Genomic DNA, 16,040 nt, shown 5'->3' with positions numbered 1-16,040 from the left:
CCTTTTTCTAGCTAGCAAAGCATAACATGTGTTCACCATATCTGTATTCTTCAACACCTTCTTCCTCATCTTGGGGCATATAGGCTATTGCTATTGCTTTGCCATTTCTTTATACTTATTGTATTACCTACTCATCAGTTGACCTTTGATTCTTTCTAGCATTTTGAGGATTGGTAAGTCTCTAGCCTCTGAGATGTACTTGCCGAATGCTTCACAATTATTGTTCAGTAAGATGTCACACATAGGGAACTCACCGAAACACGCTCTGACCTTGCGGAGGCGAAATCGAAGTATTCATAAATCTCCCATGGCACACCACAAGTCCACAACCTCCTGAGCGCTCACCGCTGACTCTTAGCCATATAGGATACTTTCTCCAAGAGTAACAAACACAGTCGATTATTTGCTTACTATAAACTCTCAAGTGCTCAAATGGATGGAGTGTATCTCTCTTGTTCTCAATCCAACTCTTTCCTCTTCTCAAATCCTTCTCATAGAAAGCTACTCCAAGGTAAGGGGATGAGGAAATACTATTTAGTTTTGGATATAACTCACTTTTGCAAACCCCCCCCCCCCCCCCAACCAGTAGTAAAGAAAGGATGAGGGATTTAAACAACATATCCAGATTTTTGCCATTGGGATGAAAAGATTACAACATCAGAAATTCTGATGTGGACATCAGAACTTCCGGTCATTTCAAAAATAAAAACCTAACAGTAACAACACACATGCTTTGACCTAGGATTTTACACATAAGAAATTCCGATGCACAAATTAAAACTTCCGATAATTTGAAGCCATCCAAACTGAGAGCAAGAATTTTGGAGATATCAAACATTCTAATACTCAAAAATCTAGATATTCACGTTGAAAAATCTGTTCATAAACCTTGAACACAACCCAAAAGCTTAACTTTGAAGAAAAAAGGGATATTCCATTAAACTGTCACATAAGAGCTTCTAGTATTACTCAAACCATAATGACTTGCTTTGAAGTCTGTTTTTAATGATCGTGAACTTTATAGAAAGCTCACTCAGAGGGTTACCCGGCCAAACTAAAACACAAGGTCTAAAATCACTTGAACGATACGGCAATACTTGAGTTTCTCTCAACAAGCACTTCGATAGATCATTTTGAGTACCAAGACATATACAAACACATCAATGATTGCACCCCTCTTAATAGGTATTCATATATTCAAATGGCTTTATACGGTCCATCATGATAAAATCATCCCTTGCCCTTCAAGATCGTTTGGGCCATCGCAGCTGAGTATTGCATTCCCTTTACCTGTCTCGCCATAGATATTCACTTTGTTCTTCGCATTTCCAATATTTTCACTTTGTAATTTTGTTCATCAATTTGAATTTTCCATTTCACTTTGTTTTTGTTGATTGATAGTTTGAAATCCATCTTCTAGATTTTCATCTATTCTCTTGACAGCAAGCTTGATCATGAATTGAGAAAATTTTATCTTTCACACCATTTTCTTCTTGATCATGCTTCTCTTCTCATGAAGTAACTTGAAAACCAATGGTTGATGTCTACCTTGAAGTTCCTCGTAGAGCATCTTAATTGTCATCAACTTCACATATGGTATTTGTTGGCAGTTGTTAAACACCATTTTGACCCCAAGCTTCGGCAATAGAATGGGTGAAACAATGTTCAATTCATCCATTTACTTTAGATTAATGAATCACCATGAGCTTTATTGTTCGTTACTTCGTTAGTTATTTTGTAGGTACTATCCAAATAAAGATGAAATGTGGAATTTCAAATGTTTGACCAAATCTTGTCCTAAATGACATATGTTTAGTGACAATTTTGTTCGTTGGGGTCACTCTTCAACAGTGAGATCTTATTAACCTTGCCTTTAAGACTTTGGTCCAGCTTTTAAAAATTTTTTGATACAAAGTATAATATAAATTATTAATATTGGTTTGAATAAAGTATATTGTATAGCTAAGTGATAATTTCACGGAAACATAACCATAGCATCTAACTGCAATAAATACAATCAATTAAATTCAGTTGTAACATGTTACAACCTTAACAATCGAACCGCCTCTAACACCACGATATAATCGGTCCAATCGTAAGATTCAATAACAACATTACTAATAAAAAAAAGATAACGCGCGTAGTTACAATACAAATAGATAGCAAAAAAATCCATGCAATAAAGAAGTAAACATCAATCGTCACTAACACCACAAAACCACAATACAACCAGTTCGATCATAGGATTAAATAACGACATCACTACTTTTAAAAAGAATATAAGAAGTAATATGTTTAAATAGATACCACTAAAAATTATAGTATGTAAATAAAGAGCTAAGCACCAAAATTAACAGCTATTGTTGCCTCCAATCCATTAACCACTTGCCATCTATAGATGGCTGTCTCCAGCCACACCAGTGACCAGCCAAGCAAAACACAGCTTTTGCTTGATTACTTCCTTCCAGAAACGGCAGCCCAGGCTTCGTTCAAACTCACTCACAGCTAAGCCTTTCCTTAACCCCGTTTGAATTTCCGAGCTTGCGTCGAATATTCCGGATGCCCATCCCCACCACCAAGGGCACCCTCGTCATTTCCCCATCCCCCACCCCGACCGAATATGCCCCGCGCGGCGGTCGCCCCGCCACGTGGACGCGCCCCCACCCGACGAACGAGATTCCTCGCGGGTGCCCCCGGCCGCGTAATTACCAAACTACCCCTTCTACTATTCCGCTTTTATAATATAGCTGCCTCTTCGTCTTCTTCTTCCCCAATTTCCCCTTCTCCTCTCCTTCTTCTCTTCCCGCTTTGCTTCCCAATTTCTCCACGCCACCGAGCAATTCGTGAGAGGGAGAAGGGATCGGAAACCCTAACCCTAGCGGTGGGAGCCGCCATGGATGCGCGGATGCGGTGAGCGGGGGTGGTTTTCTTGGTGGGTGAGGCGAGGTGGTTGGGGGTATGGGTGGGGGGAGGAGGGGGAGGAGCGCGGCAATGGCGATGGAGGGGGAGGTGGAGGGTGGTGGGAGGAGGCGGGTGGTGCGGATCATCTTCCGCGACGAGGACGCGACGGATTCGTCGAGCAGTGAGGAGGAGGGGGAGGGGGAGGTGGTGGCGGCGAGGCGGGTTGTGGTGAAGCGGACGCGGCTGCGGTGCCAGGAGGTGGAGAGGAGGTTCACCGGCGTGCGGCGGCGGCCGTGGGGGAGGTGGGCGGCGGAGATCCGCGACCCCAAGGAGAACGGGCGGCGCGTGTGGCTCGGCACCTTCGACACCGCCGAGGCCGCCGCCGCCGCCTACGACGACGCCTGCCTCCGCCTCCGCGGCCCCGGCGCCGCCCTCAACCTCCCCTCCCGCCGCTGCGTCGCTCCCGCTCCGCCTCCACTGCCTCCTCCGCCGCCGCCGACGGCCGAGGAGAAGAAGCCGCTGCTGTTCCCGCCGCCGCTGCCTCCGAGGAAGAAGGCGATGCTATTCCCGCTGCCGCTGCCGCCGAGGAAGAAGCCGCTGCTGTACCCGCCGCCGCTGCCGCCGAAGAAGAAGCCGCTACCACCACCATCACCACCGCCACAGCCGCCGCTGCCGGAGAAGGAGAACACCCCGCTCCCGCCGCTGCTGCTGCCTCCAAAGAAGAAGCCGCTTCCGCCGCCGTCACCGACAGCGGCAGCGAAGGAGGAGCCCATCGAGCTCGAGCATGCGGCGCCGCCGCCGCCTTTCGTGCCCCGGCCGGTGTGGCCCCTCCTGGCCAGCGGCGGCGGCGGGAAGCGGAAGAAGCAGTCGGGCTGCGGCGGCCGCATCCCCGCCCTCAACACCGCCGCCGCCGCCGTCGAGGAGACCGGCCGCGCCTGATCCTCCTCCCCGGCGACATGGATGCCACCAAAAAAAAAATAAAAAAATAAAAAAACAAATAACACCAACCATCCTAATGTGAAAAGCTTAGTGGATCATTCCTTTTGATGTGATTCGATGATGCTGTTAATCAAAATCTGATCTGATGCGATTATCTTCTTTTTTTATTTTTTGTACATACATATGCTTTGCTTCTCCTGCATTAGGATCTTGGGAGAAACTCGAAAACTGATCTGTAATATTTTCTGTAATATCATCTCGTCTCATGTAGTTGTGACATTGTGGTGTTGACATTGTAACGAATCGGTCGATTCGAAGAGAACTTGTGGAAAAAGAATCGAGTCAAGATTGATTCAAAGCCTGGTTTCGTTTCGTTTCTTGGATGTGGTCAAAAAGCTTTGGTTCTGTTTGAAGTGCTTTTATATAATCTTCAGCTGTCAGAAGCTTCTCTAAACAGTTTAGATTTTCGCTCGGTTTATAAGAAGCTGCTCGGTTTCTAAGAAACTGTAGTTGTAAAATCTTTAGTTTCTCTATATTTTATCCGTTGTTTCTTAGAATTTTAGTTGTAGAAGGTCGTTCTGATTTTCGCCCAGATTTTCGCCCGGTTTATAAGAAGCTACTTAATTTCTGAGAAACTGTAGTTATAAAATTTTTAGCTTCTCCATATTTTACCTGTTGTTTCTTAGAATTTTAGTTGTAGAATCTTCAGCTTCTCTTTCTTATTAGTTGTTTTTTAAAATTTTAAACTCCTCAACCAAGGTCATAGACTCATCTGGTTTGCTTGGTAGAGGGTAAAAAAGAGACTAGTTTTTTAAGGATGAGTTGGATGCTGTCATCCTGGCGTTCCTGTGGCTGTGGTCCAAGCCGTTGGATTTGGGGCGTGTGGTTGAGATGAGATGAGATGACCGCAGCAAGATTATTATCTTCCTTTTCTTCTGTTTGTTTAGTGCGTGTGCACGTGCATTCTTCTTGCTTTTCTGCTACTGCTGCTGATGTCTGACAGCAGCAGGAGTGAGTATCTTGACATCGAGTTTTTGCAGTCGCAGGTTGGTCATATGGATTGCAGGTGTAAAAAAGAAAAAAAAAATACATGGGAGATTGCTTCTTTTAGTACTAGTCGTGTGATGGAGAAACAAAAATAAAAGCTTACTTTCTTTTTCGATCCGTTGTGTTCAGCAGTAGTTTATTTTTATGTGTGACTTGGAAATATCTCATGTTTGTTGGCTACGGTCTGCACCACTGTTTCTGTATAGCTGAATACATCCATGTATGTGGTTGTGCTAGTATTGGAAAAATCTTGGAGAGTAGGATAAATACTTGTCCACCCTGACGAAATCAGAAATTGTCGAAACTTATGACTCGAGTAGGACTCAACTGGTGAGATATTAATTTTGTTAACACATTACATAGTGGTTTATAAAGATTTAAATATAATTATGGAGGCAAACCTAGAGCTTAAGATCAAGCTGATTTTGGATTACCTACGCCCCTGCTTGTTTATGGCTGCAAATGTTGGAAACATCTTAGAGGATGATTTTTTTTTAAAAAAACAAATTACCATTAGGTTGATTTAGATTTAGGGAGTAGGAGATATGGTGATACCATGGTCTCACCACTATTACCACCTTATTTTCTTTTCATGGATAAAGAAAGCGTGATTGTATTGTGGATAAAATAGGTGCCAATTCATAAAATAAAAGTCAGTATGTGGCTTTTTGGTGTGTGTCTGGAACTAATCTCTATGTGTCGTTGATATTGATGTTTCATCATTGGTCTTGGTGAAAGTACCTTCATGTTTAAACAAGAGGTATAACTCTTAGTATCCTTGTTACTACTATATCGAAAGAACTAATACGTTATATAACCATCATTCTCATCAATCACCCACTCTAAATATTATTGGGTTTGTGCGGTGTTTAACACCATATTGTAAGCCATGGTTAAAAAAATAACACGATTCCACCATATAATTATTAGCAGGAATAGTACATTGCATCAGCAATAATAGCCGCTTATTGCAATGTCTATTTTAGAACGTATTTACATGATAGTTATTCTCAAGACTAAGTATACATAAGATTGATATAACCACATTAATTTGTGAGATTATTAATAGCACCATGATATCAACCATACACAACAATTAATATATAGTTGCACATAGCTCATACTATCAGTTACTCCTACTTAATGCGTATTACTTTGCAAAAAATATCCATAAGTCCATATATATACTACATGTTGCCTGGAGCTACGGTGACAAGGATGATGAATAGATGAAACGAAAGCCATAAGTCCATTGCTTGTTACCGTTAACAATGAAAAATATATATAATGAAATATATATTAGATGTCGTTTTATCAATCAAGAGTAAGAAAAGTATTGACCTACTAGTATTTTTTTAGACTAGTCCATCTACAAAGAAAGATTCAACTATACTCAGATGTCACTTGTACAAATAGAGAAAACCGATATTATGTAATACAACTACGGGTAAACCTTAAAATGCAACTTTTCTACTATGATTCCTCTAGAACGTAAGATTCTTAAAGTATAGGAATAGAGAAAACATAGAATTAAAAATATCATGCCATGTAAAATCCTACAAGAAAGAAAGCTACAGAATTTATTCAAAACATGTATTTGGTGTACCATAGAAAAAAAACAAAAGAATTTTAAGATTATATGTTGATTTGCCAGAGAGATAATGGAAAGAGAGAAAATGCCTTAAAATATCAAAGGAATTTGAAATAATGAGGTTGAACCTAATGCTAAAATTCATCAACATTGTGGAGGAATTTTTCCTATCCTTTAAATTGCCTTAATTTGAAGCAATCCTGCAATCATAAGGACTCATTCCTTTGGATTGGATCCTGTCTTTTTCCTTAAAACATCCTTCAATCCCAATAAGCCCTATATGTTTACCCATTAAAAATTACTCCTATCTACTTTCTCCGTCCCATAATAAATTTATTTTGCTTGTCCGAAAATAATTTTATTTTTAGAGTAACTATTACATCGAAGTTTGTGAAATAAGAAATAATTATATTATGAGTAGATAAAGTGAGGAATAGTTGTATTGAAATTCGATAAAGTAGGGGAATTCTGGTTTTTTTATTAGTATGTGTGGAATAGGTGAAAATAATGAATTTATTTTAGGACGGAGATAGTACATAACTTCTGTATGTATGTTAATGTAGTGTCTAAAAGATTAATGTTTCTTTTTTCTGGTCCAGCAGCTACCAATCTACTTCTACTATACCATCACATGCCTGCCTATCTCTGACAATACCTTACCAAAATATCAGAGGCACCATTTTACAGAAACACATGGATAAGGAAAGAGCAACTTGGAGAAAGGGAAACAAGGGGCTGTGGCTCAAACGGAGCAACCTCAAGCCGCGGCTTTTGTGTGTCGTTTGTGTGCTCAATTGTTGAGAGATCGGCTTCTTCTTCTTCGTCACCTACAAGCTGCTGAGAGGGAGAGCACGTAAGTACGCAATCAAGGCTGACACGCTAACGGCCGACATCGCCTACCTGCCATCAATTGAGCTTTAGCTATATATACTACCACTGTATAGCTAGGTCCCATATTGTGTTGGTGACACTAGCTGCTGCTGTCATCACGCATTCCGAGGAAACACATGTTTTTAATTATTTTGTTAATTACAACAGGTTTGATACAATTTCGATCATTTTATTCGTTTTAAGTCACTGAGCGTTTCAAGAGTTGTCCTTCCGGCTAGGAGAAATTAAAATGGTAGTATAAGATGTTATTTTTTTAATAAAAATGAAACAATCTATTATTTATTTATTAAGAAATTAAAATGGTAGTATAAGATGTTGTTTTTTTAATAAAAATGAAACAATCTATTATTTATTTATTAATTGTCTTTTTGTTAGATTTCTCTGGAGATCAGTACAAACTTCTTTTGGTCTATATCCTCGTATAATATACTCCAACTCATATTTTTGTAAACTGGCTTGTGGGTATTGATAAAAGGACCAATAAATTCATTCTCGTAGGACAAATCACCGTTTAAATCTTATATATAGGTACTTTTTGGGAGCAACGCACTAGATTCAGTTTTGGACGTAACTACAATGGAGTGATGAGGACATCAAACTTATTCACACTGCATGCTGCAACCTAGGGGCAACGGTTTGCAGATTTTTTTCAACTTCGGATGGAGATTCACAAATAAGGTGCAATAATTGTGAAGTCTTTTGTCTAGTGTTGGTGGTTATTAGTGGGTGCATCACTTCATGTTTTCCTTTGGAGGTGCTATTATGAAATTGTTTGTTGTGTGTGCTTATCAATGAACTGATTTTTTAATAATAAGCTGTAGCTCTTAGAGCAAAGACCGAAATTATATTCTATTATTTAGAAAATAATTTATGGTCAGAGATAGATGTTTGACAAAGGATAAATCTAAAACGACAAATAACAAGCAGTAATTCAAAACGATGAGAATGTTCATTCGATGCGTTTGTAATGCCATTTGGACTTCTAATACCTATGTGGTGGTTTGTTTGCACATTCCAACAAATTTTAATGCCATGAAAGCATTCTTTACATGGATGTCGTTGAAGGTGTATTTTTAATACATCCAATGTGAATTAAGATATTGATACTCAAAATTTCAATACATAGATATTGACATTGCTGTTGTTTTGTTTGTCTCAACGGTTTTCAATGCATATACTAGCTTCTCGAATACTACTACATTTTGGTGGTCCCACGGTGAAAGACCAGCAGATGCCTGCATTGGAGATTTGGAGCTGAATCTGTATTTCTAGAGACAGAATATGCTCTTTAGTAGATTTATGGGCTACGCCGTTTGCTTACATCCATAAGATTAATTGGTGAGTGTATAATTAGTGATATGTGTTTTTCAAGCTCTTTAAGTAGCTTATGGATTATAGGCACACCTCTCAAGCTTCTAACGATACTCCCTCCGTTCCATAATATAAGACACAACTACTTTTCTTAGATATTACATAATATAAGACATGCATGTAAGCATGCAATTAACTATAGCATCTTCTCCATTAAATTATTACTTTTTTAAATCCTCCACTCTCATGTTATCTAATTCTATTGGATGCATGTATTATATTTATTAGGATGATCCAAACTACAAGATGATAATAATTATTTCTTAGTCTTTGGGTTAAGAGTGGTTGTGCCTTATATTTTGGAATGGAGGGAGTAATATATATATTTTTTTAAAAAAATGAACTTTCTTCATCAACATTTCTTATATACATGTATATGTATTTACAGGTATATGTATATACATGTATATGTATATATATACTTTTTTTTAAAAAAATCAACTTATCAACTTTCTTATATTTAAATATTTATTTGTGTTCTCAAATAATTATAATCCAAAGCTATTTTTAATTTTTTTAGGACTCAACAAAGAAATATACAGCTTAAGACAAGTCAAATATGTTCCCCGCAAAAAAAAAAGACAAGTCAAATATGTATGTCTAAATTATATCTTGAATTGCTAAAGCTGTTATTGCCTTTTGACTAGATGGTTTTCTATTTTGCTTCAAGAAAATGGCTGCCTGTTGAGAGGCAACTTTACTTGCTCATGGCGAACACAATACACTTCAGAATTTAAAAAATGTAGAAATTAACATTAGCCTTATGAGGTATTTTATGGTCCTTAAAGGAAGATACCAAGAGATGCCACACTTATTTGTGTTAAGTTATGGTGCTTCTTGGTATGTCAAACACTAGAAGACATACTACCGTAAATCTAACAATAAAATCACAGAAAGATTCATAAAATAGCTCTGTAACTTGTAAAGCAAACATAAAACTTTCGAACCATCCACCACACTGCAATACAGAGAGCCCTGAATCCACATGGTTAATTCAAAGATTTTTCCCATCAAACTATTGCATAACACGGTCATGACCTGCATTTTGCAACTCCATGATGTTCAGGCAAATATGATACAATCTAACTCAACTTCTAAACTGAAATCTTACATTACCAAGACTTCTCTAATCTCTCCTGAAAAAAGGGAAAACCACCTATCTTAGCATCACAAGCTAGCAGGGTTAACAGTCGATAAAGAACAAAATGAATGTGAACCTTACAAGTTACAACAACACATCTGGACCGGCCAAAAGATTTGAGGCAGCTTTAACCATCGATCTCCTCATCCAGAGGAGAGAACCATTTGGTACCAGACTAATCATCCAGTAAAAGGCATACTGTTTTTTACACAATAGCCCATACAACGAACCACTCGAGCTCGACGGCATGCCTAGGGGCATAGCCGCATAGGAGCTCCTTGACCTTGACGAAAGCGGTGAGGTCGAACCATATTTGCTAATGGCTCGGTTTTGCACGTTTCATGCCACCATTGCTGAAAGGGGAGACGCTTCCTGGATGAGGACTGTCCTCTCTCAGAGTAGAGTTCAGCATTGCCAGTTCCCTCAGCTGTTGTCTTTTATAGTAATCTTGCGACTCATCCTGCAAAGACGAACAAAAGAGGTCAGCTATGAACGGCGGTCATAGCTGTAAGCAACCTACAGAACATGGTTCACAGAAAAACACTGCAGGAATAACTATCATAGAATGACAACTTAGGGAAAAGAATAAGTGAGGGGGAGAAGAAACATTGTATATGAAATAAAAATAAATTACTACTCAAGAAGAGCTGTTGGAAAATATCTCAAATAAATAGCAAAGCTACAATGTGAGACAACATGAGAAAGGCTAGTTCTGTGGCATCATATGCATAAGCTTCGAAACACAAACAAAAAAATGGTCCTGGGGTATGAAACGGAAAGCAGCCAAGTCTGTAGGTTAGCAGGATTCGGGCTGGCACCCAAAACTTAAACCCTTGCCTTCTCATCACCTTTGGGCCCTTCATCATAAACTTAACATTGCAGATCCACTGCAATTTGGGACGATGAGTACCACAGTGCCAGATGTATAGACATACCGCATCCACTTAACAATGATTTGCAGCAACAAAATATTCATTATGGACAACAATGAAGCATGGAATGGAAGTAATGACTTGGGATTTATGGAAGAAACTTTGTTTTGTACTTAATTTTAATTTTATGATTTGATACAACATGATTCATTTCTGTGCTTTCTTGGCAAGTACCAAAGACCTATTTCTTTCTCTCTTTTTGTGGGGAAACAGACATTTTCCCGCATAGATCACTGCTCATTTTCCCAGGAAAATAACCAAACATGCCCTTAGCTGAGGAAAGCTGCAGGTCTGACTAGTACTCTTTTGGCCCTCAAGTTGCATCTGTTTTGTTACTATGGTGAATGTTATATTCCTGAAAGGGTAGATTTACTAAGTTTGTACTGCAACACTCTAGATATAGTATTGGCAGTAGACTAGGTTTACAATTTAGATCATCATTGAATATCTTAAGGGTCATTAACTCCAATTAATATTACTGGATATCAGTTTTATTTCATTATATATGGCCCTCTTGATGCCCACAGGGTCACATGCAGAACCACAATCAGAGAAAGGAAACTATTCCTGTCCTAGCGACTAGTGCTGAGGACTGTCTCCAGCCTAGATCTGCACCCATACCACACTAACCAGTTGCAACAATGAGGACATCAGGACCAATGAAAAGTGCTGCCACTGGGCTGCGAATGAGAGGGAGAGGTGAAGTTACCATCACTTGTATGGGGTGGTACCTCTAAATTTTATGTCAACAAAACCACAGAGATGCAAATAGCTGTAACTACTCCAATAAGCATGGAGATGTAAAATTCCTTTTCAGTTCAGTCATGCAAAAAAAAAAAAAAAGATAAAAAAACATAACCAGTGAAAAGTTTGTGCCATTAGCCTGTATGGAAGACTTTATGGTAGCACATTTCTAAATTCTAAATTGTGAAGTGTATTATCCAAATTTCAGAATAAATTAATACATAAAGTCATATAAATTAATACCACTGGTTTTAGCAGTTCATCCATTATTTCTTGTGCCTGCCTCAATCTTGTATCAATGATATTGGCTGGCAACTCAGCTTCAATCAAGATATGCAGTGGATCATTGAGGTGCTCATAGCCAGGTTTTCCTTTCAGCTTCTCCTCCTATAAAATAGAAAACAAAGATGTGTAACTGTGTATATTTGGAGGATAAATGAGGGGAAAAAATATGGACAAGGAGCAATCTGGAATCTTTCAGCAATCAAGATTAATATATGAGACAGAGTAAGGCTACTTAAATATCACATTATTGATGTAACATGTTAATGGGTTTAAGGGGCAAGACAGATTCCCAGAAGACAAGATAGAAACCCATATGGGAAGATAGTAGTACAAAATACTAACATATGTTCTACAAAGATGCAATAAAACTCACCACCATAATATATCATGAACCCAAAAAATAAATAGAAAATTGAAATACTAGAACAATACATTTGTCCAATACATGTAAGCAAATACGTTACTCAATGTTACTAACTTATTATTGTTACAAGGTTTATATGGTAAGCAAACTGATGAGCAGGCAATATAAAATCTGCCTTGAGGCACACAATACTCCATAAAAACAATTTTTTAAACAGTTCTTTTGTGTGTTTCCCATGTTTCTTCGTGTTTCAGATCAATTTAGGACAAAGTTTGAAGACCAGAATTCAGAAATACTATAGACCATGGCAGAAATGGTCACACCAATAATGGATAGTTAGGATTTACTAATCAGGGAAGAGTACAATGAAGGATTTCCAAGATTTCTACAAAGGATATTAAATTAAACATAACAAAGAAGTTTATCATCCTAGCTAGCTGTAATACTTAGTTTTAATTTATATAACGCATGTTATATGAGTATATAAATGTAAAGTAATTAACATTTACAAACGTTTGTTACCTTATCAGCATCTTTGATAGAACCCTTCCCTCTAATGAAAACACGACAACCAGTTGATGCTTCAACCCGCTTTAGAGAATTACCCCTCGGTCCTAGAATACGTCCCACGAAATTGAACTGGAGCAAAGCGAAAATAGCAGACATTAAAAACAAGACATTTTATCTGCTGGATGATAAATCGCATAAGAGGAACACATACATTAGGGTAAGCATCAACTGGAACCTCCATGCGTACAATCTTCTTGACAATATAAGAGCCATGACTTGGCGGTGCGCCTTGCCAGTCCATACTTGTCCCAGGAGGAGGAGGAGGAGGAAAGCCTAATCTCTGTCATATAAACAAATCTTATTAGTATTGCTCACAAAGACACAACCTAATGTACGCCAGCCAAAGAACATAAGAATCAATGGTACAGAGTTTTGATGACCTTCTATATACAATTGAAGAAAATTTCTTCAGAATCAGAAGTTGAAAACAATGAGTAAATGTATAGACAAGAAGATTCTTGTAGTAATTAAAAGCTTGTTTTCCTTTTGCACTTTTCAGTAATTAATTCATTATACATACCTCTTGGTGTATGCCATTCCAAGGCCCAAATCCATTGCCATGTAGGTTGGGTCTCATAATTGGCGAAGACATGGGACTCGGACTTCTATAACGACGCCTGTCAAAATCGTTGAATCCATGGTCGTTGACCATGCTTGATACCCGCATGATTTCTAAACAACACAAAGATTGGAAAAGGAGGAATAAATAAGGTTATTACTTAGAAGTAGGAGTTTATACTTTTTTGGAATGCAAGAGTTAGATGATAGCTATGATCAAATCATAACTTCCCTATGAGAAGCATTTAAGGTAGAAGTGAAATCAAGAAGCACATCAAGATAAATAGATATTACATGGTGCAAATATATGCTACAATTAGAAGCAGGTTTGAATCCATAGCATAATTCATAACAACAAATATATTACTTACATATTTCAGTTTGAATTCTCGAAAATGGTCAGTTAAAGGGTTAAACCAGGAAAGAGTGTCCTTATCGATAGTTATCCAACCCATTTACTTGGGTTGAACCGTGGAGTGGGTTTTAGATAAACAGAGAGACATGCTCTCAGTATATGACAAAAAAAGGATGTATTTATTTGTGGATACTTGCTCTATTTTCCAGCCTATAGTAAACATAAATTAAATGCCCGCCTTGCTCATCTATAAAAGAAAAATTGCAAATCTAAATTACATGTAGTAAATCCATGAAAACAGGCCGTAGACCACTTTATAAACACTAAAAGGTGCAGTGAGAAATTGAGGCAAAAAATTTGACTTCCCACTAATGCAGCTAAAAATAGAACCTGATCAAATGCAGTCTGAAGCTATTCACTAAAAATAAAGGCAACATACTCAACATCCGAAGTTCCCAGCCCACAAGAAGAATGCAAATTTCTCCAATATGAGCTAACTATTCATGCAATTCTTACACATTCAAAACATCTTCATATATTAAATTCAACAGTTTCTTTTATCAAGTAAGCCTATCAACAGCACACGGTGAAGCGCAAAAATTTGCTGATGCATTCACGCCCACTGTTCTAGAAGAGAGGCAGCCACCTATAGCTCACTTAGGTGCCCACCTTGCCTGCCTGGGTAGCGACATAGCAGCCAGGACATCTTGTTGGCTACTTGCTGCTAGCCGCACCTAACAGATCAGTAATCATCCTGTATCCACAATGCGCATACCATTGTCTGCTGCTGATGCAATGGACAAATGATTGCAACTCTACACATAAATCTTGACAACTACTAGTTCTCATCACCACTTTATTTTTCATCATTGATCTTCAGTTCTCAACAAGTCTCAATACATCGAAACATCTACATTATTTGAAGGCAAAAATTCAATGGCAATCACCAAAACAGCGCAACAAGCCTTGATTCGCATGCTGTATTATACCATTACACTCGGTCATCTCTGTTGTGTTGTGCATATAACCCCCAAAATATTCTAACAATCTCATCTCGATTGGCAACGAAAAATTCCCGAGAAAGAACAAGAGGGCAACTCGGCAACTCTATCCAAACATAAGCTGCAGGCAAAATCAGCAGCATCATTCCACGCATTGGAGCCACCCGATTCCCAAATCCCGATTGCAAAACTAACACCACAAATCCCCCCTCTTCCTCACACGAAACAAACACAACCCCCACCAATCCGTGACAAACAGTAAGCGAGAGATCAATCAATCAATCAATCAAAAAAAAGAAAAGATCTCACCTTGGTTGAGCAGCCGGCTGCATATCGGCAGCACCTGCATGAAAGGCCCCAGCTTGTGATGCTCCGCGAGCAGCTCGCTCAAGTACTGGCTGCAAAAAGAAACAAAACCCAAGAAATCGCACAACCAATCACCTAAACAAATCGAAAAAAGGGCACGCAACCAAGAGCAAGAAGCAATCCTTGGATCAAAGAATCAGCAAGAAACACAGTAGCAATCCACGGCGGCGGCGGAAGCGGGCGAGGCCGTACCTATCGGCCTCGGGGTTGCTCCTAATCTGGGGCGAGAGGGTTCTTGCCGGGGAGAAACCCTGGTGGTTGTAGAGGCCGCCTGACATGGTGGCGGCCACGAGCGAGGAGAGGGGGAGGAGGAGGAGAAGAGAGGAGAGGGTTTCTTGGTTTCTTTTCCTTCCTAGCGAAGAGGTTGATGATAGAGATTAGAGAGAGAGGAAAAAAAATATGAAGATGGTGGAAACTGGAAAGGTTTTGATGGTTCCAAAAAGAATTAAAGAAAAACTAAAAAGGAGAGGTTTTTCTGCTTTAGGTTACACTACCTGCCAGGTTCTGTTGGATAAAGGGGAATTGCTGGCTGCTCAGGTGAAAATTAAAAGGAGGGCAGGTGATAGGAGAAAAACCCTTACCTCACATCACCTAAATGGCTATTTCATAGACTGTATAAATTATTACTGAGTGAAATTACGTGTGTATATACATATATATGTAAAGAGAAGTAATGTAATAATAAATTAAAGGGCACAATTAAATAAAGTAACCCATTATATCCAATGCTCTTGTTGAGGGTAGCTAACTCTCCAAATTTTAAGTGCATCATAATGGCTTTGTTGCTCTAGGGTTTTAGTGTAATAGATTTTTGGAGCAATATTGTTACGGGCTTACTTAAGGATGTGTCAATAGTGCTGGTTTATAACTCATTCTCCTCCATAAAAATACGAGGTAGCTTATTAACGCATGATTAATTAAGTATTAGCTTAAAAAAAACTTGAAAAATGTATTGATATGATATTTTTAAAGCAATTTTTCCAT

The 16,040-nt window shown here is 38.8% G+C and overlaps 2 protein-coding genes across 2 annotated transcripts; one reads left to right on the top strand and one right to left on the bottom strand.

The window, feature by feature from the left end:
• The first annotated feature begins 2,760 nt into the window (after positions 1-2,760).
• Positions 2,761-4,198, top strand: LOC127778702 (ethylene-responsive transcription factor ABR1-like). Its single transcript, XM_052305324.1, has one exon. The coding sequence runs from the start codon at positions 2,959-2,961 to the stop codon at positions 3,838-3,840; it is 882 nt and encodes a 293-aa protein (XP_052161284.1). The 5' UTR covers positions 2,761-2,958; the 3' UTR covers positions 3,841-4,198.
• A 5,531-nt stretch (positions 4,199-9,729) lies between these two features.
• On the bottom strand, positions 9,730-15,445 carry LOC127779129 (KH domain-containing protein SPIN1-like). Its single transcript, XM_052305826.1, has 7 exons — positions 15,249-15,445; positions 15,000-15,088; positions 13,297-13,448; positions 12,928-13,056; positions 12,729-12,845; positions 11,801-11,944; positions 9,730-10,341 (listed from the first exon to the last, which is right to left on the bottom strand). The coding sequence occupies exons 1-7, from the start codon at positions 15,332-15,334 to the stop codon at positions 10,198-10,200; spliced, it is 861 nt and encodes a 286-aa protein (XP_052161786.1). The 5' UTR covers positions 15,335-15,445; the 3' UTR covers positions 9,730-10,197.
• Between the last annotated feature and the right edge of the window lie 595 nt (positions 15,446-16,040).

Source organism: Oryza glaberrima, chromosome 7, assembly GCF_000147395.1.
Source record: "Oryza glaberrima chromosome 7, OglaRS2, whole genome shotgun sequence".
Taxonomy (NCBI): Eukaryota; Viridiplantae; Streptophyta; class Magnoliopsida; order Poales; family Poaceae; genus Oryza; species Oryza glaberrima.
Note: the sequence above shows the minus strand (reverse complement) of the source record. Positions and strands in the feature narration are given on the sequence as shown.